At 48.5% G+C, this 26,382-nt stretch overlaps 1 protein-coding gene across 1 annotated transcript in view; it reads left to right on the top strand.

Annotated features, from left to right (window-relative positions):
- The window catches only part of cyldl (cylindromatosis (turban tumor syndrome), like), a 48,411-nt gene that overhangs the window by 3,333 nt on the left and 18,696 nt on the right, over positions 1–26,382 (top strand). Inside the window, exons 2-7 of the mRNA XM_080213690.1 lie at positions 4,775–5,252; positions 10,904–11,197; positions 13,890–13,995; positions 18,825–19,027; positions 23,221–23,383; positions 24,933–25,068. Coding sequence (XP_080069816.1) covers positions 4,776–5,252; positions 10,904–11,197; positions 13,890–13,995; positions 18,825–19,027; positions 23,221–23,383; positions 24,933–25,068 — 1,379 coding nt within the window. The 5' untranslated portion in view covers position 4,775. The remainder of the gene's footprint in view (positions 1–4,774; positions 5,253–10,903; positions 11,198–13,889; positions 13,996–18,824; positions 19,028–23,220; positions 23,384–24,932; positions 25,069–26,382) is intronic.

The following is a 26,382-nucleotide window of genomic DNA, read 5'->3' as shown; positions in this document are numbered from 1 at the left end:
CCTGCAACGTATCAGGTAGACAATGTTGGCCGAGTTGCAAGAGTATTTACCGTGTACCTGGTGAATGGTATTCTCACGTGTGATGATGGTATCCATGTCGATGATCCGGCATGTCTTGCAGAGGTTGCTGTGACAGGGTTGTGTGGTATTGTGGTCACTGTTCTCCTGAAGGCTGGGTAGTTTGCTGCGAACAATGGTCTGTTTGCGGTTACATAGAAACATAGAACAGTACAGCACATTACAGGCCCTTCAATGTTGCACCGAGCTATGTTCAAACCCAAGATCAAGCTGTTCCCCTCCCTATCATTCTGGTGTGTTCCATGTGCCTATCCAATAACTATTTGAAAGTTCCTAAATGTCCGACTCCACTATCACAGCAGGCAGTCCATTCCACACCCCAACCACTCTCTGAGTAAACTATCTACAGTAAAAAGTCTGACAACACCAGGTTTTAGTCCAACCTATTTATTTGATAATATACTCACAAGCTTTCGGGGTTAGCCCCTTTGTCAGGTGAATGGAGAGTTCTGGCCTCAGACAGAGCATATAAAGCACAGACAGTTTACTGATTAAAATGCGAATCCTTACACCTAACCTGCTGTTCAAGACCTGAAGTGGCTGATAATGTGAGTGGAAGGAGCACTGATCACATACACATGAGGACGGTCTCAACAGGGATCTTGGGTTCATGTTGCACTATCTGTAACCCCCGTGACTTGCCTGGGTTTGCAAAACCTCACTTACTGTACTGTCTGGAGACAATACACATCTCTTTAACCTGTGATCAGTGCTCCTTCCACACACATTATCAGCCACTTCAGGTCTTGAACAGCAGGTTAGGTGTAAGGATTCGCATTCTAATCAGTAATCTCTAAACTGTCTGTGCTTTATATGCTCTGTCTGAGGCCAGAACTCTCCATTCACCTGACGAAGGGGCTAACCCCGAAAGCTTGTGAGTATATTATCAAATAAATAGGTTGGACTAAAACCTGGTGTTGTCAGACTTTTTACTGTGTTTACGCCAGTCCAACGCCGGCATACCCACATCATAAACTATCTACCTCAGACATCCCTCCTATATCTCCCACTATGAACCTTACAGTTATGCCCCCTAGTAACAGCTACACCCACCCGAGGAAATAGTCTCTGCACATCCACTCTATCCCCCTCATCATCTTATAAACCTCTATTAAGTCGCCTCTCATCCTCCTCTGCTGTAAAGAGAAAAGCCCCAGCTTCCTCAACCTTTCCTCATAAGACCTACCCTCCAAACCAGGCAGCATCCTGGTAAATCTCCTCTGCACTCTCTCCAATGCTTCCACATCCTTCTTAGAACATAGAACATAGAAAAACTACAGCATGAACAGGCCCTTTGGCCCACAAGTTGCACCAATCATATCCCTACCCACTAGGCTTACCTATAACCCTCAATCCTATTAAATCCCATGTACTCATCCAGAAGTCTCTTAAAAGACCCTATCGAATTTGCCTCCACCACCACTGACAGCAGCCGATTCCACTCACTCACCACCCTCTGAGTGAAAAACTTACCCCTGACATCTCCTCTGTACCTGCTCCCCAGCACCTTAACCTGTGTCCTCTCGTAGTGACCATTTCAGCCCAGGGAAATAGCCTCCGAGAATCCACCCTATTTATTCCTCTCAACATTTTATAAACCTCTATCAGGTCGCCTCTCAACCTTCGTCTCTCCAGGGAAAAGAGTCCCAGCTCCCTCAACCTATCTTCATAAGACATGCCTCCCAATCCAGGCAACATCCTTGTAAATCTCCTCTGCACCCTCTCAATAGCTTCTACATCCTTCCTGTAGTGAGGCGACCAGAACTGCGCACAATACTCCAAGTGGGGTCTGACAAGGGTCTTATAAAGTTGCAGCATTACCTCCCGACTCCTAAACTCAATCCCTCGATTAATGAAGGCCAGTACACCATACACCTTCTTGACCACATCCTCCACCTGCGAGGCCGATTTAAGAGTCCTGTGGACCCGGACCCCAAGGTTTTCTGATCCTCTACACTGCTAAGACTCCTACCCTTGATATTATACTCCTTATAGTGAGGTGACCAGAACTGCACGCAATATTCCAAATGTGGTCTCACAAAGGTCCTGTACATAACCCCAATTATGTTGTGCAGTTGTTTGAAGGCAAGAAGTGGGGGTGTGGGGATAGCCCTGGCGAGATGTTTGTCTTCATCAATGATATGTTGAAGACTCCGGAGAAGATGTCATAGCTTCTCCACTCCGGGGAAGTACTGGACGACGAAGGGTACTCTGTCCACCATGTCCCGAGTTTGTCTTCTGAGGAGATTGGTGCGGTTTTGTGCTGTGGTGCGTCGGAATTGTCGATCGATGAGTCGAGCGCCATTTCCTGTTCTTATGAGGGCATCTTTCAGTGTCCGGAGCTGTCTACTGTGATCCTCCTCATCTGAGCAGATCCTGTGTATACGGAGGGCTTGTCCGCAGGGGAGGGCTTCTTTAACATGTTTAGGGTGGAAACTGGAGAAGTGGAGCATTGAGAGGTTATCCATGGGCTTACGGTACAGTGAGGTACTGAGGTCCTTGATGGAGATGTGTGTGTCCAAGAGTGCAACTGGTTCTGGGGAGTAGTCCATGGTGAGTCTGATGGTGGGGTGGAATTTGTTGATATCATCATATAGTTGTTTCAGTGATTGTTCGCCATGAGGCCAAAGGAAGAAAATGCCATCGATGTATCTAGTGTACAGCATTGGTTGAAGATTCTGTGCAGTGAAGAAGTCTTGTTCGAACCTGTGCATGAAGATGTTGGCATATTGAGGTATGAATTTGGTCCCCATGGCTGTTCCGTGTGTCTGGATGAAAAACTGGTTGTTGAAGGTGAAGACATTGTGGTCCAGGATAAAGCGGATGAGTTGTAAAATTGCATCTGGAAACTGGCAGTTGTCAGCATTGAGTACTGAGGCAGTCGCAGCAATGCCATCGTCGTGGGGGATGTTGGTGTAGAGCGCTGAGACATCCATTGTGACGAGGAGTGTCCCTGGTTCAACTGCTCCGTGTGTGCTGAGTTTCAGTAGGAAGTCTGTAGTGTCGCGACAAAAGCTGGGGGTTCTTTGTACAATGGGTTTCAGGATGCCCTCGACGTAGCCGGAGAGGTTCTCACACAGAGTCCCATTGCCCGATACGATGGGACGGCCAGGTGTGTTTGCCTTGTGTATCTTTGGGAGGCAGTAGAGATCTCCAATGCGGGGAGTACGTGGAATGAGAGCACGGAGGGTGCTCTGAAGGTCCGGATCAAAGGTCTTGATCAGATTGTTGAGTTGACGAGTGTGTTTTCATGACACACGACAGCACAGAGTCACTGAGCAGAGACTGATAGCCAAGTTCCGCACATGTGAGGACGGCCTCAACAGGGATCTTGAGTTCATGTCACACTATCTGTAACCCCCGTGACTTGCCTGGGTTTGCAAAACCTCACTTACTGTACTGTCTGGAGACAATACACATCTCTTTAACCTGTGCTTAACCCTCTCTCCACTCACATCGTCTGTACCTTTAAGACTTGATTACCTGTAAAGACTCACATTCCAACCATTATTTTGTAAATTGAGTTTGTGTCTTTATATACCCTGTTTGTGAACACAACTCCCACTCACCTGTTGAAGGAGCAGCGCTCTGAAAGCTAGTGGCTTTTGCTACCAAATAAACCTGTTGGACTTTAACCTGGTGTTGTGAGACATCTTACTGTGTTTACCCCAATCCATGCCGGCATCTCCACATCATGACCTCTTCAAGACAGCAGCCTGGGATCTTCCCATGTCGACTTAAAAGGCAGATAGGGCCTCAGTTCAGTGACTGAAAGACAGTACCTTTGACAGTGCAGCATGTGCAGAGACAGGCAGAGAGGGACAGAGGCATGGAGACAGGCAGAGAGAACAGACATGCGGAGACAAGCAGGCAGAGGGCCAGACATGTGGAGACAGGCAGAGAGAGGGACAGGCGTGCGGAGACGGGCAGGGAGAGGGACAGGCGTGCGGAGACGGGCAGAGAGAGGGACAGACATGTGGAGACAGGCAGAGAGAGGGACAGGCGTGCGGAGACGGGCAGGGAGAGGGACAGGCGTGCGGAGACGGGCAGAGAGAGGGACAGACATGCGGAGACAGGCAGAAAGAGGGACAGATGTATGGAGACAGGCAAAAGAGGGACAGACGTGGAGACAGGCAGAAGGACAGGCATGGGGAGACAGGCAGAAGGACAGGCATGGGGAGACAGGCAGAAGGACAGGCATGGGGAGACAGGCATAGAGAAGGACAGATGTGGAGACAGGCAGAAAGAGGAACAGACGTGGAGACAGGCAGAAAGAGGGACAGACATGTGGAGATGGGCAGAGACAGGCAGAGAGAGGGACAAACAGAGAGAGGGGCAGGTGTGCAGAATCAGGCAGAGAGAGGGAGAGACATACAGTGATGAGGAGTAGAGAGAGAAGACAGCCAGAGAGTGAGTCTCAGGCAACAAGGAGACAGACAGACAGAAACAGATTGAGAGACAGACAATAGAGAGAGAGAGACAACAGGCAAATAGAGATGTTAACACAGAGTGACAGACAGGCGTAGATTCTCAATGCCTGTAGTCGAGGCTGGGTTGAAGATTGTTCCCCTGTGGTTAAAGGGTGCAGTTGGATTCACTTGTTGTCCAGAGAGTCAAAATGAAATTCCTGCAGTGGGAACAGCGGATCTGAGAGAAGATATTTACCCTGTCACTCCACCTCTTTTCTATCCATCAGGATGTTTGCCCCCGATTTTTCAAAGGCCATGTTCTTCTCCAATAAGAAAGAGACAAAGTATCTCTTCTTCATTTTGATGGAGGACTTGTCCATTAGTGATCGTGTTTTCCCTGCGGGGCACATTGCGGTTATTGCTGAGACTGATTACCTGAAGGAGATGCAGAGTGAGGCTCAGGGACCAGGCCGCAAGCTCAAGTTCCACCTGCTGGAGGCAGATGTGCATATTCACCTGGAGGTGGACAGCCTGCGGCAGCTGACCGAGCAGGATGCGGGCCTACTCCTGGCTGTTAGCCCCTCCAGCCAACGCTTCAGACTCTACCTGGAGAAGGAGGCCTTAAACAACGCACTGCAGATTCACCCCGGGGACAAAGTGATTGTCGATTACAAATCCAAGCAACTGCCTGGCATTGTCAGGTACATTGGAAGCATATGTGAGAACCCAAAGCTTTCTGGAACCTTCTTTGGAATAGAATTGCAGGTAGGCATTGTGGAAGGTGCAGAAAAGTGTGTCTCCCAGGTTTCCGTTATCTATATAACCCCTCGATTAGATTCCAGTCTGTAACTCACTCCCGGGTATCTGTTATTCTATATATAAACCACCCAAACCCCTCGATTAGATTCCAGTCTGTAACTCACTCCCGGGTATCTGTTATTCTATATATAAACCACTCCGAACCCCTCGATTAGATTCCAGTCTGTAACTCACTCCCGGGTATCCATTATTCTATATATAAACCACCCCGAAATCCTCGATTAGATTCCAGTCTGTAACTCACTCCCGGGTATCCATTATTCTATATATAAACCACCCCGAACCCCTCGATTAGATTCCAGTCTGTAACTCACTCCCGGGTATCCATTATTCTATATATAAACCACCCCGAACCCCTCGATTAGATTCCAGTCTGTAACTCACTCCCAGGTATCTATTATTCTATATATAAACCACCCAAACCCCTCGATTAGATTCCAGTCTGTAACTCACTCCCAGGTATCTATTATTCTATATATAAACCACCCAAACCCCTCGATTAGATTCCAGTCTGTAACTCACTCCCGGGTATCTATTATTCTATATATAAACCACCCAAACCCTTCGATTAGATTCCAGTCTGTAACTCACTCCCGGGTATCTGTTATTCTATATATAAACCACCCCGAACCCCTCGATTAGATTCCAGTCTGTAACTCACTCCCAGGTATCTATTATTCTATATATAAACCACCCAAACCCCTCGATTAGATTCCAGTCTGTAACTCACTCCCGGGTATCTATTATTCTATATATAAACCACCCAAACCCCTCGATTAGATTCCAGTCTGTAACTCACTCCCAGGTATCTATTATTCTATATATAAACCACCCGAACCCCTCGATTAGATTCCAGTCTGTAACTCACTCCCGGGTATCTGTTATTCTATATATAAACCACCCCGAACCCCTCGATTAGATTCCAGTCTGTAACTCACTCCCGGGTATCTGTTATTCTATATATAAACCACCCCGAACCCCTCGATTAGATTCCAGTCTGTAACTCACTCCCAGGTATCTATTATTCTATATATAAACCACCCAAACCCCTCGATTAGATTCCAGTCTGTAACTCACTCCCAGGTATCTATTATTCTATATATAAACCACCCAAACCCCTCGATTAGATTCCAGTCTGTAACTCACTCCCGGGTATCTGTTATTCTATATATAAACCACCCAAACCCCTCGATTAGATTCCAGTCTGTAACTCACTCCCGGGTATCTGTTATTCTATATATAAACCACCCCAAACCCCTCGATTAGATTCCAGTCTGTAACTCACTCCCAGGTATCTATTATTCTATATATAAACCACCCAAACCCCTCGATTAGATTCCAGTCTGTAACTCACTCCCGGGTATCTATTATTCTATATATAAACCACCCAAACCCCTCGATTAGATTCCAGTCTGTAACTCACTCCCGGGTATCTGTTATTCTATATATAAACCACCCAAACCCCTCGATTAGATTCCAGTCTGTAACTCACTCCCAGGTATCTATTATTCTATATATAAACCACCCAAACCCCTCGATTAGATTCCAGTCTGTAACTCACTCCCAGGTATCTATTATTCTATATATAAACCACCCCGAACCCCTCGATTAGATTCCAGTCTGTAACTCACTCCCGGGTATCTGTTATTCTATATATAAACCACCCCGAACCCCTCGATTAGATTCCAGTCTGTAACTCACTCCCGGGTATCTGTTATTCTATATATAAACCACCCCAAACCCCTCGATTAGATTCCAGTCTGTAACTCACTCCCGGGTATCTATTATTCTATATATAAACCACCCCGAACCCCTCGATTAGATTCCAGTCTGTAACTCACTCCCGGGTATCTGTTATTCTATATATAAACCACCCAAACCCCTCGATTAGATTCCAGTCTGTAACTCACTCCCGGGTATCTGTTATTCTGTATATAAACCACCCAAACCCCTCGATTAGATTCCAGTCTGTAACTCACTCCCGCGTATCCATTATTCTATATATAAACCACCCAAACCCCTCGATTAGATTCCAGACTGTAACTCACTCCCGGGTATCTGTTATTCTATATATAAACCACCCAAACCCCTCGATTAGATTCCAGTCTGTAACTCACTCCCGGGTATCCATTATTCTATATATAAACCACCCAAACCCCTCGATTAGATTCCAGTCTGTAACTCACTCCCGGGTATCTGTTATTCTATATATAAACCACCCAAACCCCTCGATTAGATTCCAGTCTGTAACTCACTCCCGGGTATCTGTTATTCTATATATAAACCACCCAAACCCCTCGATTAGATTCCAGTCTGTAACTCACTCCCGGGTATCCATTATTCTATATATAAATCACCCAAACCCCTCGATTAGATTCCAGTCTGTAACTCACTCCTGGGTATCCATTATTCTATATATAAACCACCCGAACCCCTCGATTAGATTCCAGTCTGTAACTCACTCCCGGGTATCTGTTATTCTATATATAAACCACCCAAACCCCTCGATTAGATTCCAGTCTGTAACTCACTCCCGGGTATCTGTTGTTCTATATATAAACCACCCCAAACCCCTCGATTAGATTCCAGTCTGTAACTCACTCCCGGGTATCTGTTGTTCTATATATAAACCACCCGAACCCCTCGATTAGATTCCAGTCTGTAACTCACTCCCGGGTATCTGTTATTCTATATATAAACCACCCGAACCCCTCGATTAGATTCCAGTCTGTAACTCACTCCCGGGTATCTATTATTCTATATATAAACCACCCGAACCCCTCGATTAGATTCCAGTCTGTAACTCACTCCCGGGTATCTGTTATTCTATATATAAACCACCCGAACCCCTCGATTAGATTCCAGTCTGTAACTCACTCCCGGGTATCTATTATTCTATATATAAACCACCCGAACCCCTCGATTAGATTCCAGTCTGTAACTCACTCCCGGGTATCTGTTATTCGATATATAAACCACCCCGAACCCCTCGATTAGATTCCAGTCTGTAACTCACTCCCGGGTATCTGTTATTCTATATATAAACCACCCGAACCCCTCGATTACATTCCAGTCTGTAACCCACTCCCGGGTATCCGTTATTCTATATATAAACCACCCGAACCCTTCGATTAGATTCCAGTCTGTAACTCACTCCCGGGTATCTGTTATTCTATATATAAACCACCCCGAACCCCTCGATTAGATTCCAGACTGTAACTCACTCCCGGGTATCTGTTATTCTATATATAAACCACCCCGAACCCCTCGATTAGATTCCAGTCTGTAACTCACTCCCGGGTATCCATTATTCTATATATAAACCACCCCGAACCCCTCGATTAGATTCCAGTCTGTAACTCACTCCCGGGTATCTGTTGTTCTATATATAAACCACCCCGAACCCCTCGATTAGATTCCAGTCTGTAACTCACTCCCGGGTATCTGTTGTTCTATATATAAACCACCCAAACCCCTCGATTAGATTCCAGTCTGTAACTCACTCCCGGGTATCTGTTGTTCTATATATAAACCACCCCGAACCCCTCAATTAGATTCCAGTCTGTAACTCACTCCCGGGTATCTGTTGTTCTATATATAAACCACCCAAACCCCTCGATTAGATTCCAGTCTGTAACTCACTCCCGGGTATCCATTATTCTATATATAAACCACCCCGAACCCCTCAATTAGATTCCAGTCTGTAACTCACTCCCGGGTATCTGTTATTCTATATATAAACCACCCCGAACCCCTCGATTAGATTCCAGTCTGTAACTCACTCCCGGGTATCTGTTATTCTATATATAAACCACCCCGAACCCCTCGATTAGATTCCTGTCTGTAACTCACTCCCGGGTATCTATTATTCTATATATAAATCACCCCAAACCCCTCGATTAGATTCCAGTCTGTAACTCACTCCCGGGTATCTATTATTCTATATATAAACCACCCGAACCCCTCGATTAGATTCCAGTCTGTAACTCACTCCCGGGTATCTGTTATTCTATATATAAACCACCCCGAACCCCTCGATTAGATTCCAGTCTGTAACTCACTCCCGGGTATCTGTTATTCTATATATAAACCACCCGAACCCCTCGATTACATTCCAGTCTGTAACCCACTCCCGGGTATCCGTTATTCTATATATAAACCACCCGAACCCTTCGATTAGATTCCAGTCTGTAACTCACTCCCGGGTATCTGTTATTCTATATATAAACCACCCCGAACCCCTCGATTAGATTCCAGACTGTAACTCACTCCCGGGTATCTGTTATTCTATATATAAACCACCCCGAACCCCTCGATTAGATTCCAGTCTGTAACTCACTCCCGGGTATCCATTATTCTATATATAAACCACCCCGAACCCCTCGATTAGATTCCAGTCTGTAACTCACTCCCGGGTATCTGTTGTTCTATATATAAACCACCCCGAACCCCTCGATTAGATTCCAGTCTGTAACTCACTCCCGGGTATCTGTTGTTCTATATATAAACCACCCAAACCCCTCGATTAGATTCCAGTCTGTAACTCACTCCCGGGTATCTGTTGTTCTATATATAAACCACCCGAACCCCTCGATTAGATTCCAGTCTGTAACTCACTCCCGGGTATCTGTTATTCTATATATAAACCACCCCGAACCCCTCAATTAGATTCCAGTCTGTAACTCACTCCCGGGTATCTGTTGTTCTATATATAAACCACCCAAACCCCTCGATTAGATTCCAGTCTGTAACTCACTCCCGGGTATCCATTATTCTATATATAAACCACCCCGAACCCCTCAATTAGATTCCAGTCTGTAACTCACTCCCGGGTATCTGTTATTCTATATATAAACCACCCCGAACCCCTCGATTAGATTCCAGTCTGTAACTCACTCCCGGGTATCTGTTATTCTATATATAAACCACCCCGAACCCCTCGATTAGATTCCTGTCTGTAACTCACTCCCGGGTATCTATTATTCTATATATAAATCACCCCAAACCCCTCGATTAGATTCCAGTCTGTAACTCAGTCCAGTTCTGATACCAGATACTCCATGTATATGGAATGTTCCAGTGATAGGAGGTTGCCGTTGTGTTTGTGAGTTTGCCATGTTGTTTGAACAGTTCTCCCTCCGCGTTCATTTCACCAATATTACCCAGCATCCTCAGTCATTTTTTAAATCAAATTAAAGCCCCTCCCCCTCCCCTCAGCCCCTCCCCCTCCCCTCAGCCCCTCCCCCTCCCCTCAGCCCCTCCCTTCAGCCCCTCTCAGCCCCTCCCCCTCCCCTCAGCCCCTCCCCCTACCCTGGGCCCCACCCCTCTCCTCAGTCCCTGCCCCTCCCCGTAGTCCCTCACCCTCCTCTCAGGCCTGCCCTCTCCCCACAACCCATCCCCCTCCTGTCATCCCCCTCCCATCATTCCCTCCCCTTCCCCTCAACCCGTCTCCCTTCCCCTTCCCTTCCCCTCAGGCCCGCCCCCTTCCCCTCAGGCCCGCCCCCTTCCCCTCAGGCCCGCCCCCTTCCCCTCAGAGCCTTCCTCCCGGATTCTTCTCCTCCCTCACCTCCTCTGTTTTACCTCTTCTCCCTCTGCAGGTGGAGGGTGCAGTTGATGATGTATGTGATGGAACGTTTGCAGGGCAGCGGTACTTCGTCTGCAAGAAAGGCTGTGGCGTCTTTGTGCCGTTTAACAAGGTCAAACGGCGATGGAGCTTCGGGGAGGGGGAGCAGTACGCGAGCATGGGAGGAGTGAAGACCAACAACATGGCGGGCGACCACCCTGTGAACCCTGGGGACCGCGTAGCTGTCTACATGGAAGAGGAGATGAAAGGGGGGACAGTGATGGGGGTGATGGATGGGGGCTCAACTGTGCTGGTCAACTTCGAATCGGTGGGTGAGGCCATGGCTTCAGCGACTGGTCTTTGACCAAGGTGTGGGAGGGATATCACGGGTAGGATAAGAACATAAGAAATAGGAGCAGGAGTAGGCCATCTAGCCCTTCGAGCCTGCCCCGCCATTCAATAAGATCATGGCTGACCTGTCGTGACTCAGTTCCACTTTCCCGCTTTCTCCCCATAACCCTTAATCCCCTCACTTATCAAAAACCCATCAACCTGCGTCTTAAATATATTTAACGAGGTAGCCTCCACCACTTCAACGGGCAGAGAATTCCAGAGATTCACCACCCTTTGAGTGAAGAAGTTCCTCCTCAACTCCGTTCTAAACTGTCCCCCCCTTTATCTTGAGGCTGTGCCCCCTCGTCCTACTGTCCTTTCTGAGCGGGAAGAATCTCTCTACCTCTACCCTATCCATCCCCTTCATTATCTTATACGTCTCTATAAGATCCCCCCCTCATCCTTCTAAACTCCAACGAGTACAGACCCAGTCTATTTAGTCTCTCTTCATAGGCTAACCCCCTCATCTCCGGTATCAGCCTGGTGAACCTCCTCTGCACTCCCTCCAAGGCCAATATATCCTTTCGTAAGTGCGGCAACCAAAACTGCACACAGTACTCCAGCTGCGGCCTCACCAGTGCCCTGTACAGTTGCAGCAAGACCTCCCTACTTTTATATTCAATCCCCCTCGCTATGAAGGCCAGCATCCCATTCACCTTCCCGATCACCTGCTGCACCTGTAGGCTGGGTTTTTGCGACTCATGCACAAGGACCCCGAGGTCCCTCTGCACCATAGCATGCTGCAGTTTTTCGCCCTTTAAATAGTAATCCCTCCGACTATTATTCCTGCCAAAGTGGATAACCTCACGCTTGCTAACATTGTACTCCATCTGCCAGGTCCTCGCCCACTCGCTCAGCAGCCAGAATGGAGATGATTGGTTCATCTCCCCTCCCTGTCAATCATGCCTAGAGACCCCATCGGTGGCACAGTGGTTAGCACTGCTGCCTCACAGTGCCAGGGTTCAATCCCAGCATCGGGTCACTGTCTGTGTGGAGTTTGCACATTTCTCCCCATGTCTGCGTGGGTTTCCTCCGGCTGCTCCGGTTTCCCCCCCACAGTCCAAAAATGTGCAGTCAGGTTGATTGGCCGTGCTAAATTGACCCTAATGTCAAGGGGATTAGCAGGATAAATATGTGGCGTTATGGGAATAGGGCCTGGGTGGGTTTGTACACACTCGATGGGCTGAATGGCCTCCTTTTGCATTGTAGGGATTTTATGATTCTAAGACCATATTTAATTTGATTTGATTTATTATTGTCACATGTATGAATATACAGTGAAAAGTATTCCTCGCTACACAGGCAAAGCATACCGTTCATAGAGAAGGGTGCAGAATGTAGTGTTACAGTCATAGCTAGGGTGTAGAGAAAGATCAACTTAATGCGAGGTAGGTCCATTCAAAAGTCTGACAGCAGCAGGGAAGAAGCTGTTCTTGAGTCGGTTGGTACGTGACCTCAGACTTTTGTATCTTTTATCTGATGGAAGAAGGTGGAAGAGAGAATGTCCGGGGTGCGTGGGGTCCTTGATTATGTTGACTGCTTTGCTGAGGCAGAGGGAAGTGTAGACAGAGTCAATGGATGGGAGGCTGGTTTGCGTGATGGATTAGGCTATATTCACAACCCTTTACTGGAATGATCTTGTGAACGTATAAACCAATCCTCCACTCACTGTAATTTGCTGGATAATTCAGATCCTCCTGTTGTTGGCAGATTTTGCTGGATTTTCAGTTTGGAGTTTGCTCCCGGAGTGGGGTGGGGCTCTGATGAAATGGACTCTGAGATAAATTAGATTCTGAGTCCTGTAAGTCTCACCGTTCATGCATTCATCCATCGAGGTCAGTACTCAGTCAGGTAGGACTCCACTGGAGGTGTAACCGCCCCTGTGTCTGTACATACAGCAGAGGCTGTGCGGGTAGCACTCTCGCCCTGAGTCGGGAGGTTGTTATTCCAGGTCCCACTCCAGAGACCCGAGCACAGAATCGAAGCTGAAACTCCCACAGTGCGGTACTGAGGAAGTGCTGCACTGCTGGAGGTGCTGTCTTGTTAAACTTGTTCACCCTCTCATAAAGGACTCCTGGATTTCTCCAGGGGGTGTCTTGGCCAGTGGTTTTCACGCAGTTATTCGAGATGAATGCGGCACAGCGGTTTGCACTGCTGCCTCACAGGTTCAATTCCTGGCTTGGATCACTCTCTGTGTGGAGTTTGTACATTCTCCCCATGTCTGCGTGGGTTTCCTCCGGGTGCTCTGGTTTCCTCCATGGTCCAAAGATGTGCGGGTTAGGTAGATATCAGGGGGGGATTAGCAGGGTAAATGCATAGGATAGAGCCTGGCGGGACTGTTGCTGGTGCAGACTTGATGGGCCGAATGGCCTCCTTTTGGGGTTCTATGAGATGCTGTTTGTGGGAGCTTGCTGTGCACTCTAGCAATCAAAAGGGGAGCTGGAGCGTGGGGCGGATTTTTTTTTCTCTGGTGCCTGTCCTGGAGGTAAATTTCCTCTCCCTTTCCCCGATTCTCCTCCCTGCTCTTCCCCTGAACTCACTCGGTTCCCGGTAGCGGTGCTTTCCGCAGCGAAATTCTCCTTGAGGTGTGGATGCTCAAACAGAAGGGTTGCTTGACTCTGTTACAGGGCAAGACGAACGGAGAGGAAGCAAAGATGCCCTGCAGGGTGCCAATGGACTCTGTCATCAAGGAAGACATGCTCCAATCGACGGGGAGCATTCAACGCAGTAACTGTGAGTCTCACGGAGTCGAATGGGTTGTGGGGGGGGGGGGAGTGGGTGGGGGCTTTGGCGGAAGGTGGGAGACACCTCGGTGCTCCCCAAAAAAGAGAGCGTGTGAGAGACACTGGCACAGTGGGTAGCACTGCTGCCTCGCAGCGCCGGGGACCCGGGTTTGATTCCCAGCTCGGATCACTGTCTGTGTGGACATTCATAGAATCCCTACAGTGCAGAAGGAGGCCATTCAGCCCATCAAGTCTACACCAACCACTAACCCACCCAGGTCCTATCCCCATAACCCCACCTTGGTCAGTCTCCCTGACACTAAGGGGCAATTTAGCACGACCAATCCACCCAACCTGCACATCTTTCAGACTGTGGGAGGAAACCCACGCAGACACGGGGAGAATGTGCAGACTCCGCACAGACAGTGACCCAAGCCGGGAATCAAATCCAGGTCCCTGGTGCTGTGAGGCAGCCGTGCTAACCACTGTGCCACCCCATGTTTGCATGAGTTTCCTCTGGGGCCTCCGATTTCCTCCCAACTGTCCAAAGATGTGCTGGTTAGGTGGATTGGCCGTGTTAAATTGCCCCTTATTGTCAGGGGGATTAGCAGGGTAAATGTATGGGGTTACAGGAATAGGGCCTGGGTAGGATTGTTGTGAGTGCAGACTCGATGGGCCAAATGGTCTCCTTCTGCACTGTAGAGATTCTTTATGATTGCGTGAGAGAGATGTACACTCGCCACCCTCCCTAAGCTTATTAAAACTCTGAGAGACAGCACAGACAAGTTGGGCCGAAGGGCCTGTATCCATGCTGTAAGCCTTTGTAGCCTCTGTGACTTGAAGCTAATGGTTGTGTTACCATTATACTGAGGGTGAAAAAGGAGAAAGGTGGAGGTCAGGAGAGGTTCAGTGACAAAATGAGTTGGTCGTGCAAGGCCAGAGGGAGCGGAACGGAAAAGGGAAGGAAAAAAAATGATGCACCCAGAGGAGAGTGAGGAACAGCTGCTGTCCAAAAGCAAAAACAAGATTCCGAGGAAAACATTTCCTTGTTTTTCTCTGAGCTGCTGAGTATTTTTGCCATTCTCTGTTATTATGTTAGATTTCAGCACTGTCGCTTTGTGCTTTAGTAAGAACGAGTTGTCTCTGTATGGAAGGTGGAGACGGTGGCATCGTGGTAAGATCACTGGACTCACCAGGCCCAGACTCTGGTGCTCTGGGGACACGGGTTCAAATCCCAGCACGGCAGCTGGTGGAATTTAAATTCAATGAATACAATCTCAGTCACAGTAATGATAACCAACGTTAAAAACCCATCTGATTCACTCCAACTCTTCAGGGAGGGAAATCTGCCATCCTTACCCGGTCTGGCCTACATGCGGTTAGCACTGCTGCCTCCCAGCGCCAGGGAGCCTGGTTCAATTCCAGCCTTGGGTCACTGTCTGTGTGGAGTTTGCACATTCTCCCCGTGTCTGCATGGGTTTCCTCCCACAGTCCGGAGATGTGCAGATTGGCCATCGCTAAGTTGCCCCTTAGTGTCTGGAGATGTGTAGGTTAGATGGATTAGCCCATGGTAAATGTGTGGGTTACATGGGTAGGGAGAGGGTGTGGGTAAGATACTCTGTCAGAGAGTCGGTGCAGACTCGATGGGCCAAATGGCCTCCTTCTGCAATGTAGGAATCCTGTGACCAACAGTAACATGGTTGATCTGAACTGCCCAGTGGGACACCCAGTAGGAGGACAATTAGGGATGGGTATTAAATGCTGGCGTGGTCAGTGACACAGAGTAAATAAAAACCAACATTAAGAAGGTCGCTGTTCTGAGCATTTGCTCAAAGTGCAGAGAGGAGGGTGCGGGAAAGCTGTGTTCAAAGTGGCAAAGACCCACCCTCGATCCATGAAGGAATCTGGAATGCTGTGCCACAGGGAGTGGTCTCGGCAAGGGCTGCTATTATGGTTAACTTGGGTCGTGCCTGGGAGAGTTATTTATATCCATGTCTTGCTGGGTGCCGTTAGTGGGAGGGAGCAGTTTGCAGTTAATGATCTTTGCGATATTGAGTCAGAAGGAAGGGGAGATTTATAATCCCCCCCCCCCCCACACAATGGGAGGGAGTGGCGGGGGGGCAAAGTTACAATCTCAAAAACCTGGAACAGGGCTCAGCCAACCCCTGATATTGGATAATACGGGAGGTGAATAGTTCGTAAGTTCATCAGGGGCAGAATTAGGCCATTCAGCCCATCAAGTCTGCTGTGCCATTCGATCATGGCTGATGTGCTCCTCATTCCCATTTTCCTGTCTTCTCCCCATAACCCTTCAACCCATTCCCAATTAAAAATCCGTCTAACTCCTCCTTAAATGTACTCGCTCTCCCAACATCCACTGCACTTTGGGGCCGTGAATTCCACAGACTCACATCCCTTTGGGAGAAATAGTCTCTCCTCAACTCTGTTTTAAATTTACTAACCCCTTATCCTCAGACTGTGGCCCCTCGCCCTAGAATGTCCCACAAGAGGAAACATCCGCTCCACATTTACTGCATCCATACCTTTTACCATCTTGTATACCTCAGTCTGATCTCCCCTCATTCTTCTAAATTCCAGTGAGTAAAGGCCCAGCCGAGTTCAGGGATGTCCGGTGGGTCTCTGTGTGCAGTGTACGCAAATCGGACAGTGTCTGACATTTTTTAAAGTTATTCAGTTATCAGGGATTAAGAAGTGTAGCTGAAGGGAGCGGGAATAGCCAGTGCAGTGGATAGGTGTGTTTCCAGCATCCCATGTGGGCCAAGGGAAGCAGGATCGCTTTACCTCAGACCCCCCCCCCAAGCTGCCCGGGTCCCAGGCGCTGTGAGGCAGCAGTGCGAACCACTGTGCCACCGTGCCGTCTCCCCTGTTCCTGTCCTGTAACTGTTGAGACCGTGGTGTTAGTGTCGAATCGGCCCTTTGACAACCCGTGATTATATAGACATCGCTGTCAGCCTCATCTCCCACACTGGGTCTGCTGCTCAGTGCTGCCCCCCCTCTGTCAGGAGAAACTCTGGCTGGGCAGGCTGTCTCAGACCCTGCTTTACGATTCATTAATACACTCAATCCTTCAATATCACTTGAAAAAAGAGACATGTTGCCAAACTCTTCCACCAGGTCCTCTTCAGGACAAATACAAGAATGCCAAATTTCAAACTATCACAACAATTTATATTGCAGGTTGAAAGAGAATTGGTTGACTGACAGGTTGAATCTGATTCAATCTTTGATTTGATTTATTATTGTCACATGTATTAACACAGAGGGAAAAGTATTGTTACTTACGCGCTAGACAGACAAAGCAAACCATTCATAGAGAAGGAAAGGAGAGAGTGCGGAATGTAGTGTTACAATCATAGCTAGGGTGTAGAGAAAGATCAGCTTAATACAAGGTAGCTCCATTCAAAAGTCTGACAGCAGCAGGGAAGAAGCTGTTCTTGAGTCGGTTGGTACGTGACCTCAGACTTTTGTATCTTTTTCCTGATGGCAGAAGGTGGAAGAGAGAATGTCCGGGGTGCGTGGGGTCCTTAATTACGCTGGCTGCTTTTCCCCGAGGCAGCGGGAAGTGTAGACAGAGTCAGTGGATGGGAGGCTGGTTTGTGTGATGGATTGGGCTACATTCACGACCTTTTGTAGTTCCTTGCAGCCTTGGGCAGAGCAGGAGCCCATACCAAGCTGTGATACAACCAGAAAGGATGCTTTCTATGGTGCATCTGTAAAAGTTGGCGAGAGTCGTAGGGGACATGACAAATTTCCTCAGTCTTCTGAGAAAGTAGAGGCATTGGTGGGGCTTTCTCAACTATAGTGTCGGCATGGGGGGGACCAGGACAGGTTGTTGGTGATCTGGACACCTAAAAACTTGAAGTTCTCGACCCTTTCTACTTCGTCCCCGTTGATGTAGACAGGGGCATGTTCTCCTTTACGCTTCCTGAAGTTGATGACAATCTCCTTCATTTTGTTGACATTGAGGGAGAGATTATTGTTGCCGCACCAGTTCATCAGATTCTCTATCTCATTCCTGTACTCTGTCTCGTCATTGTTTGAGATCCGACCCACTACGGGGGTGTCATCAGCAAACTTGAAAATCGAGTTGGAGGGGAATTTGGCCGCACAGTTATAGGTGTATAAGGAGTATAGTAGGGGGCTGAGAGCACAGCTCTGTGGGACACCAGTGTTGAGGATGATCGTGGAGGGGGTGCTGTGGCCTTTCCTTACTGATTGTGGGCTGTGAGTTAGGAAGTTCAGGATCCAGTCGCAGAGGGAGGAACTGAGGCCCAGACCATGGAGTTTGGAGATGAGTTTTGTAGACTAACGGTGCTGCAGGCTAAGCTGTAGCCTATGAGAAGGAGTCTGACGGGGGGACTTTTGTTATCGAGGTGTTCCAGGGTTGAGTGCAGGGCCAGGGAGATGACGTCTGCTGTAGACCTGTTGCAGCGGTAGATGAACTGTAGTGGATCCGGGTAGTCCGGGAGGCTGGAATTGATTTGTGCCATGACTAATCTTTCAAAGCACTTCATAATGATGGAGGTCAGAGTCACCGGCCGATAGTCACTGCCTGGCTTTTCTTTGTATTGGGATGATGGTTGATTTCTTGAAGCAGATGGGGACCTCAGATTGTTGTGAAGAGATTGTGTCAATCCTCGGATTTTCTTTCACTCTGACAAAGCGGGAAGGCAGTCAGGAGCTGAGCGTGTGAAGGAAACGCAGACCGTTGACCCAGAGGGATTGGGACAGGTTTGGGCCGTGATGTTTGACACTTGCTGGTCTCAGTGGGTTGACTCCAGGAGCTGATGATTCCGTTTCTCCTTCCTTCCAATCCAGCCAGAGATATCTCAGTGGACGGAGGCTGGTCACCCGAGGGCCTGAAAGGAGAGTCGATGGAGAACGGAGCGAGCCGGTCGGATCGCTTCCTGGGAGTAAAGTCTCTTGTTCAAATAAACATGGGCAATGAGCTGACAACTGGAGTGATCCAATGGATGGGCCACATCCCTGGAATGAAAGGCGAAATAGCTGGTGTTGAACTGGTAAGGAGAAGCTCACCCTGTTATAGAAAGGATATTATTAAACAAGAAAGAGTGCAGAAAGGATTGAAAAGGACAAAGAAAATTACAGCACAGGAACAGGCCCTTCGGCCCTCCAAACCTGCACCGACCATGCTGCCCAACTGAACTAAAACCCCCTTACCCTTCCGGGGACCATATCCCTCTATTCCCATCCTATTCATGGATTTGTCCAGACGCCCCTTAAAAGTCACTATTGTATCTGCTTCCACTGCCTCCCCCGGCAACGAGTTCCAGGTACCCATCACTCTCTGTGTAAATCTCTGTGGATATCTCCTTTAAACCTTGCCCCTCGCACCTTAAACCTGTGCCCCCCAGTAATCGACTCTTCCACTCTGGGAAAAAGCTTCTGATTATCCACTCTGTCCATGTCCCTCACAATCTTGTAGACTTCTGTCAGGTCACCCCTCAACTCCCATAGTTCCAGTGAGAACAAACCAAGTTTCTCCAACCTCTCCTCATAGCTAATGCCCTCCAGACCAGGTAACATCCTGGTAAATCTTTTCTATACCCTCTCCAAAGCCTCCACACCATTCTGGGGTAGTTTGGTGACTAGAATTAAACACTAAGGGCCCGATTTTACCATTTTCATTCTCAGTGCTGAAAATGGGTACAATTCAGATCCGACTTGGAGATCTGTTCTCAGGCACCCCCATACACACTTAGCCTGGAAAAAAATCATGGGTCTGAGTCGCGCTGTGGGCGGGGCAAATCGCGCTGTGGGCGGGACGAATTGTGTTGTGGGTGGGGCAAATCGCACTGTGGGCGGGACGAATTGTGTTGTGGGCGGGGTGAATCGTGTTGTGGGCGGGGCACATTGTGTTGTGGGCGGGGTGAATCGTGTTGTGGGCGGGGCACATTGTGTTGTGGGCGGGGCGAATCGTGCTGTGGGCGGGGCGAATCGTGCTGTGGGCGGGGCGAATCGTGCTGTGGGCGGGGCGAATCGTGCTGTGGGCGGGGCGAATCGTGCTGTGGGCGGGGCGAATCGTGCTGTGGGCGGGGCGAATCGTGCTGTGGGCGGGGCGAATCGTGCTGTGGGCGGGGCGAATCGTGCTGTGGGCGGGGCGAATCACACTGTGGGCGGGGTGAATCATGCTGTGGGCGGGGCAAATTGCACCCAAAACGATCGGAGCTCTGAACTGTGCATGTGCAGTGAGGGAAAAAAAAGTACACCCGTGTCAAATCGCTCCTGAACTGCAAAAAGCTGATAAAGTGGCCTGGGAGGAAAAAGTGGGAGCAATGGCCCCACAGATATCACCCCACCCCCACAGATATCACCCCACCCCCACAGATATCACCCCACCCCCACAGATATCACCCCACCCCCACAGATATCACCCCACCCCCACAGATATCACCCCACCCCCACAGATATCACTCCACCCCCACAGATATCACTCCACCCCCACAGATATCACTCCACCCCCACAGATATCACTCCACCCCCACAGATATCACCCCACCCCCACAGATATCACCCCACCCCCACAGATATCACCCCACCCCCACAGATATCACTCCACCCCCACAGATATCACTCCACCCCCACAGATATCACCCCACCCCCACAGATATCACTCCACCCCCACAGATATCACCCCACCCCCACAGATATCACCCCACCCCCACAGATATCACCCCACCCCCACAGATATCACTCCACCCCCACAGATATCACTCCACCCCCACAGATATCACTCCACCCCCACAGATATCACTCCACCCCCACAGATATCACTCCACCCCCACAGATATCACTCCACCCCCACAGATATCACTCCACCCCCACAACATAACTGTTAGTCTATCCACCCACCCACCCCCCACTACCCAGACTGATTACGACCCCCTGCCCCTCTTACCCCCCCGACCAATTGCCCGCAGAATGGTAGCGAACCTCCCGCCCCCCCCCGCCACCCTACAACCAGAGACACATTTTACCCGCCTCCCTCCTCTCCCCCCACCAATCAGAGAATGATCTGGCCTCACTCTTTCTCCCTGCCCGCCCACCCACCCAGAGAACGATCTGGCGTCAGCTCACCCCCACCACCGGAGAATGATCTGCCCCCCCCAACCCCGGCCTGAGGTACATCTGACCCCCCCCCTCCCCCCTCCGGCAGAGAATGCTCTGGCCCACCTCCCCGGCGATCTGGGTCAGGGAGCTGGTGGAAGCGCTGAACTCACTTCTTCACCAGCTGGAGTGCCCGGAACAGATTTTTATTCAGCATTTTGGTGCTATTCCGGATCGGCGAACGCGCTGGTAAAGGGGGAATTGCTGATTGAGTTGGGTGGACAGTTCAGTAATTCAATTTAAATGCATTTAAATCACCATTGCGTCAGTTTTGGGTGTGAATTGAACCGTGGCCATTCCTGGGCCTCCATAAGGTGGGCACCTGCACGGATGTGGGAGCAGATCGTGTTAATGCCCTCATGCCCTACTTTACCACCTTCTCGTGCCCGTTGCGATGGGACAATCGGGCCCGATATTCCAAGTGCAGCCTCACTAAAGTCCTATAAAGCTGCAACATGATTTGCCAATTTTTAAACTCAATACCCTGGCTGATGAAGGGAAGTATGCCGTATGCCTTCTTGACTACCTTCTCCACTCCATTGCCACTTTCAGTGATCTGTGTACCTGTACACCCAGATCCCTCTGCCTCTTAAGGGTTCTGCCATTTACTGTATATTTCCTATCTGTGTTAGACCTTCCAAAATTCATTACCTCACATTTGTCTGGATTAAACTCCATCTGCCATCTCTCTGCCCAAGACTGCAATTGATCTATATCCTACTGTATCCTCTGATGGTCCTCATTGCTATCCACAAATCCACCAACCTTTGTGTCATCTACAAATTTACTAATCAATTCAGTTACATTTCCCTCCAAATCATTTATATATATTACAAACAGCAAAGGTCCAGCACTGATCCCTGAGAAACACCACTTGTCACAGTCCTCCATTCAGAAACACACCCTTCCACTGCTACCCTCTATGACTGAGCCAGTTTTGTATCCATCTTGCCAGCTCACCTCTGGTGCAGAAGGTGAAGTTGTATGGGATCAGTCTGCCATGAGGGACCTTGTCAAAGGCTTTACTGAAGTCCATGTAGACAACATTCACTGCCCTACCCTCATCTATCATCTTCGTCACTTCCTCGAAAAACTCAATCAAGTTTGTGAGACACAGCCTCCCCTTCACAAAACCACGTTGCCTCTCACTAATACATCCATTTATTTCCAAGTGGGAATAAATCTTGTCTCGAAGCATCCTCTCCGATAATTTCCCTACCACTGATATAAGGCTCACCAGCCTGTAATTACCTGGATTATTCTTGCTATCCTTAAGCAAAGGAACAACATTGGCTATTCTCCAATCCTCTGGGGCCTCCCCTGTATGTGAGATGCAGGCATTGGCATCCAAGTCCCCTGTAGCCAGTGAGGATATAAAGATTTCTCTCAAGGCCCCAGCAATTTCCTCCCTTGCCTCTCTCAGTATTCTGGGGTACATCCCATCAGGGCCTGGGGGCTTGTCTACCTTAATGTTTCTCAAGAACCCCAATACCTCCTCCTTTTTGATTTCAGCAAACTATCTACACACCCTTTCCCAGATTCATCATCCACCAAATCCTTCTCTTTGGTGAATGTGGGCAATTGAGACTAGCTTAGGGGTTTAAAAAAAAGGGCCACATGGACAAGTTGGGCCAAAGGGCCTCTTTCCTAAACCACTATGACCCTATCATTTTCCAGTAACAATATATAACTTATTAGTTCCAGCAATCCTGCCTTTCAGCCGTCGAGGTCTCACTCCTGCTGTTCCATCCCGAAACCTCTGCTTCCTCCAATCTTACCACTTTGAGCTTTTTATCCCCCTATTCCTCTCTCTGACTCTGTTTTTGTCCATCGAGGCCCTTGATGACAAACTTTGCATCATCCAAGGTAACCTGCCTGAGATGTGTGAACCTTATTCCGAGACATGTCCACTTATTTCCATTTTCCACTTCCCGCTGTTGTCTGTTGGACATCCAGATCCATGTTCACTCTGGCTTCACACGTCCCATTGTGACCCTATTCTCATTTATTCATTGTATCTGCAGAGTACTTCACAATTTCCATTGATAATTTAATTCCACAGTTGTTCTTTGCCTTTCTGACGTAGGACGAAGACAAGGGACATTCGGATGGGACTTACCAGGGGCATCGCTACTTCCAGTGTGCGCCCAAAAGAGGGATATTTGTCCGTGCAGCATCCTGCCAGCCTGACACCAGGTTCCAGTCTCTTGCCATAACCCCGGAGGGTTTGCAAGGCCTGGCACGAACAGGTAAGGCACTCTGGCCTCTCACCTTCGCCTGCAGCGGGTGACCAGAGGCGCCATGGTGCCATTGGTCACCCCATCTGAGGGCCAGGTGAAGGTTAAGTTCTGGTTCAGGTCGGAAACTCCAAAGTGTTTGGTGGATCATAAGTTTTGCCTCTTGAATTTGGCTGGGATAAGCATGATAGTTTCACCTCAGGTATGATTTAAACAACCCTCTAGGGAGCTTTTATCAAACAAAGTTTATTTAAGAATATAGTTAACATGTATAGTAAGAAAATTAGCAAGAACGCTTATCAATTACGAACCAGAAACAAAACCAGTACACTGGTATAACCCTTAACAAATATATCTAATCTGTTCCAATCAAACTTATCCCATTCAAAAAGAACCCTTTTCACGGCAAAGACTAATGCTCGCGTGATACTGGACTTGGGTCCTTTGGCTGAAGACTGCAGTTCTCTGGATAGATTCAGAACAGTTTGAAGTCAGAACAGCTTCCCAAAACACCAAGGTCTCTAGGCAAGTCACCAACAATGGATACCACCCCCAACTTCAGAAAGGCAAGACCTTGCTTTCAGCTAACCAGCAGAATTTCTAAAACCAGGGACAGAGCAAGAGAAAGAGAGAGAGACTTCCTTATAGCTTGATGCCCCTTCTAAAACTAAAACTCAAACTGCAACTCCAAACTGAAAATGAAAAAAAACCTCCCAACACTGACCTGCCAACCAAGTTTTTTCCCTAACAATGTGGTCATAAACACCCCAATAAAAATAAAAATACCCCTGTTTAAGTAGCGATAAAAAAACTCTCTCCCAGCAAAAATGAGAAAAACAAATGGAAAAAGTTTGCTTACAACTGCAGAGTACATGATTAAAAACAAAGGTACACTAATGTCAGAGTTATAAAGGACAAAGATGAAAGGTGAGATGGGTCAGGATATATCGATTGAGTAATGTCAAGGTTAGGCTCTGAGAAAGCTTAAAGATTGTGAGTGGTGGGGAGGAATGTGCAAGGGGCAAGCGTACACCGGTCTGGAGATTCAAGAAAAGTATGAGTCCAACATCCCTATGGTATAGACCATGTTGGGGAGACAGGTTGTGTGCTTTTCCCTGGTTTTGTTTATTAGTAATGTTTCTCTCAATGGGAGGCGTGAGATTCCACAAGGATGAGGATTGGGTTTTTGTCCTGTAACTGCTGTTAGAAATTTCCATGAAATGTGAATCATGTGACCTGTAGCAGCCATCTTTGGGTTCAGCAAGATCCTTTTTCTCTTTACAAGCTAAAAGGTAACTAAATAGTTGATGATCTCTTTCATGTTTCAGGGACATGACTGTTATTCAGAACTCATTCTTCTAGCATCCAGAGACAACCGACTTAACCTGCTCAACCTTTCCTTATAAGATAATCCTTTCACCCAGAAATCAGCCCAATCTGCTTCCAATGGAGAGGGGGGAGTGGGAGGAGGGAAGTTGGGGGGGGACGGTGTTAGGAGTGGGGTGTGTCAGACACACAGCACAGCACGACACAAACTCTGCACTTTCCATTTTGTCCCCAGCCAACCGGGAGAGCTGTGTGGTTCCTGTCATCGTCCCTCCTCCAAGGAACGAGGAGGCTGTCCGGATTCTGCAGGGAAGGATGCGCGGGATTCAGGGGCACTGCAATTCCTGCTACATGGATTCCGCTCTCTTCAGGTAAGGGGACTTGACGGTGAGCCCTCACTTAATGAGAGTCTTTCTCTCTGAGTTTGGAGAGAGGGAGTCAAAATCCAGGACTGTACATGATAGAATCCACAGAATCCCAAAGTGCAGATGGGGGCCATTCGGCCGATCGAGTACGTACTGACCCTCGGATAGAGTATCTTACACAAGCCCAACACCCTGCTTTATCCTCGTAACCCCACATTTAGCACGACCAATCCACCTAATCAACACATCCTGGGACACTAACGGGCAATTTAGCACGGCCAATTACCCTAAATTTACACTTCTTTGGACTGTGGGAGGAAACTAGAACACCCGGAGGAAACCCACGCAGACATGGGGAGATGGTGCAGAGTCCACACAGACAGTGACCCAAACCAGGAATCGAACCCAGGTCCCTGCCACTGTGAGTCAGCAGTGCTAATCACTGTGCCACCGTGATGTCAGGTACATGTCAACACTGTGGCTAGTTTGACCTCAAGACACCTGTTGGAGGGAGCGGAGGTGGGGGGGTTGGAGTTGGGATTCCCTTCCAGCTACTGGTGACCGGCTCACGAGAGCTGGGTCTCAGACATATCCAGGTTTCCCGGGAAGGAGTCACATATTTCCTGGAATTGCAATCAGAAAATGCTGGAAAAACTCAGCAGGTCTGGGAGCATCTGAGGAGAGAGAAACAGAGTTAATGTTTGCAGTCTAATATGACTTTTCTTCAGAGCCTGGAGCCTACTATTTATTGTAAGGAGAAAATAATATTTTGGGAATTAATTGAGTGATGTCATTTAGAATTTATTTTAGGGACTAATCGGAGAAAATGCTGAAAATCTAAACAAAAGTTGGAACATTCTGGAGCTACCTAGCAGGTCAGTTAATACCCTGGGATTGGGTGGCACGGTAGCACAGTGGCTATCACTGCTGCCTCACAGCACCAGGGACCTGGGTTCGATTCCTGGCTTGGGTCACTATCTGTGTGGAGTGTGCGCATTCTCCCCATGTCTGTGTGGGTTTCTTCCAGCTGCTCCAGTTTCCTCCCACAGTTTGAAAGACGTGCTGGTTAAGGTGCATTGGCTGTGCTAAATTCCCCCTCAGTGTACCCAAACAGGTGGCAGAATGTGGTTTCTGGGGGATTTTCACAGTAACTTCATTGCAGTGTTAATTAAACCAACTTGCAACAGTAATAAATAAACTTTAAACTTCTAAACCACCTTGAGCGATTCATTACTTGCTTAGATTAGACACCTGGGCTTATAGGCCTCAGCTGCCTGGAGAGGTCCAGTGAGGCAGGCCCCGCCCAGGCCTCACCCATGC

The sequence above is a fragment of the Carcharhinus amblyrhynchos genome, chromosome 2 (genome assembly GCF_965287045.1).
Source record: "Carcharhinus amblyrhynchos chromosome 2, sCarAmb.v2.hapA, whole genome shotgun sequence".
Classification (NCBI taxonomy): Eukaryota; Metazoa; Chordata; class Chondrichthyes; order Carcharhiniformes; family Carcharhinidae; genus Carcharhinus; species Carcharhinus amblyrhynchos.
Note: the sequence above shows the minus strand (reverse complement) of the source record. Positions and strands in the feature narration are given on the sequence as shown.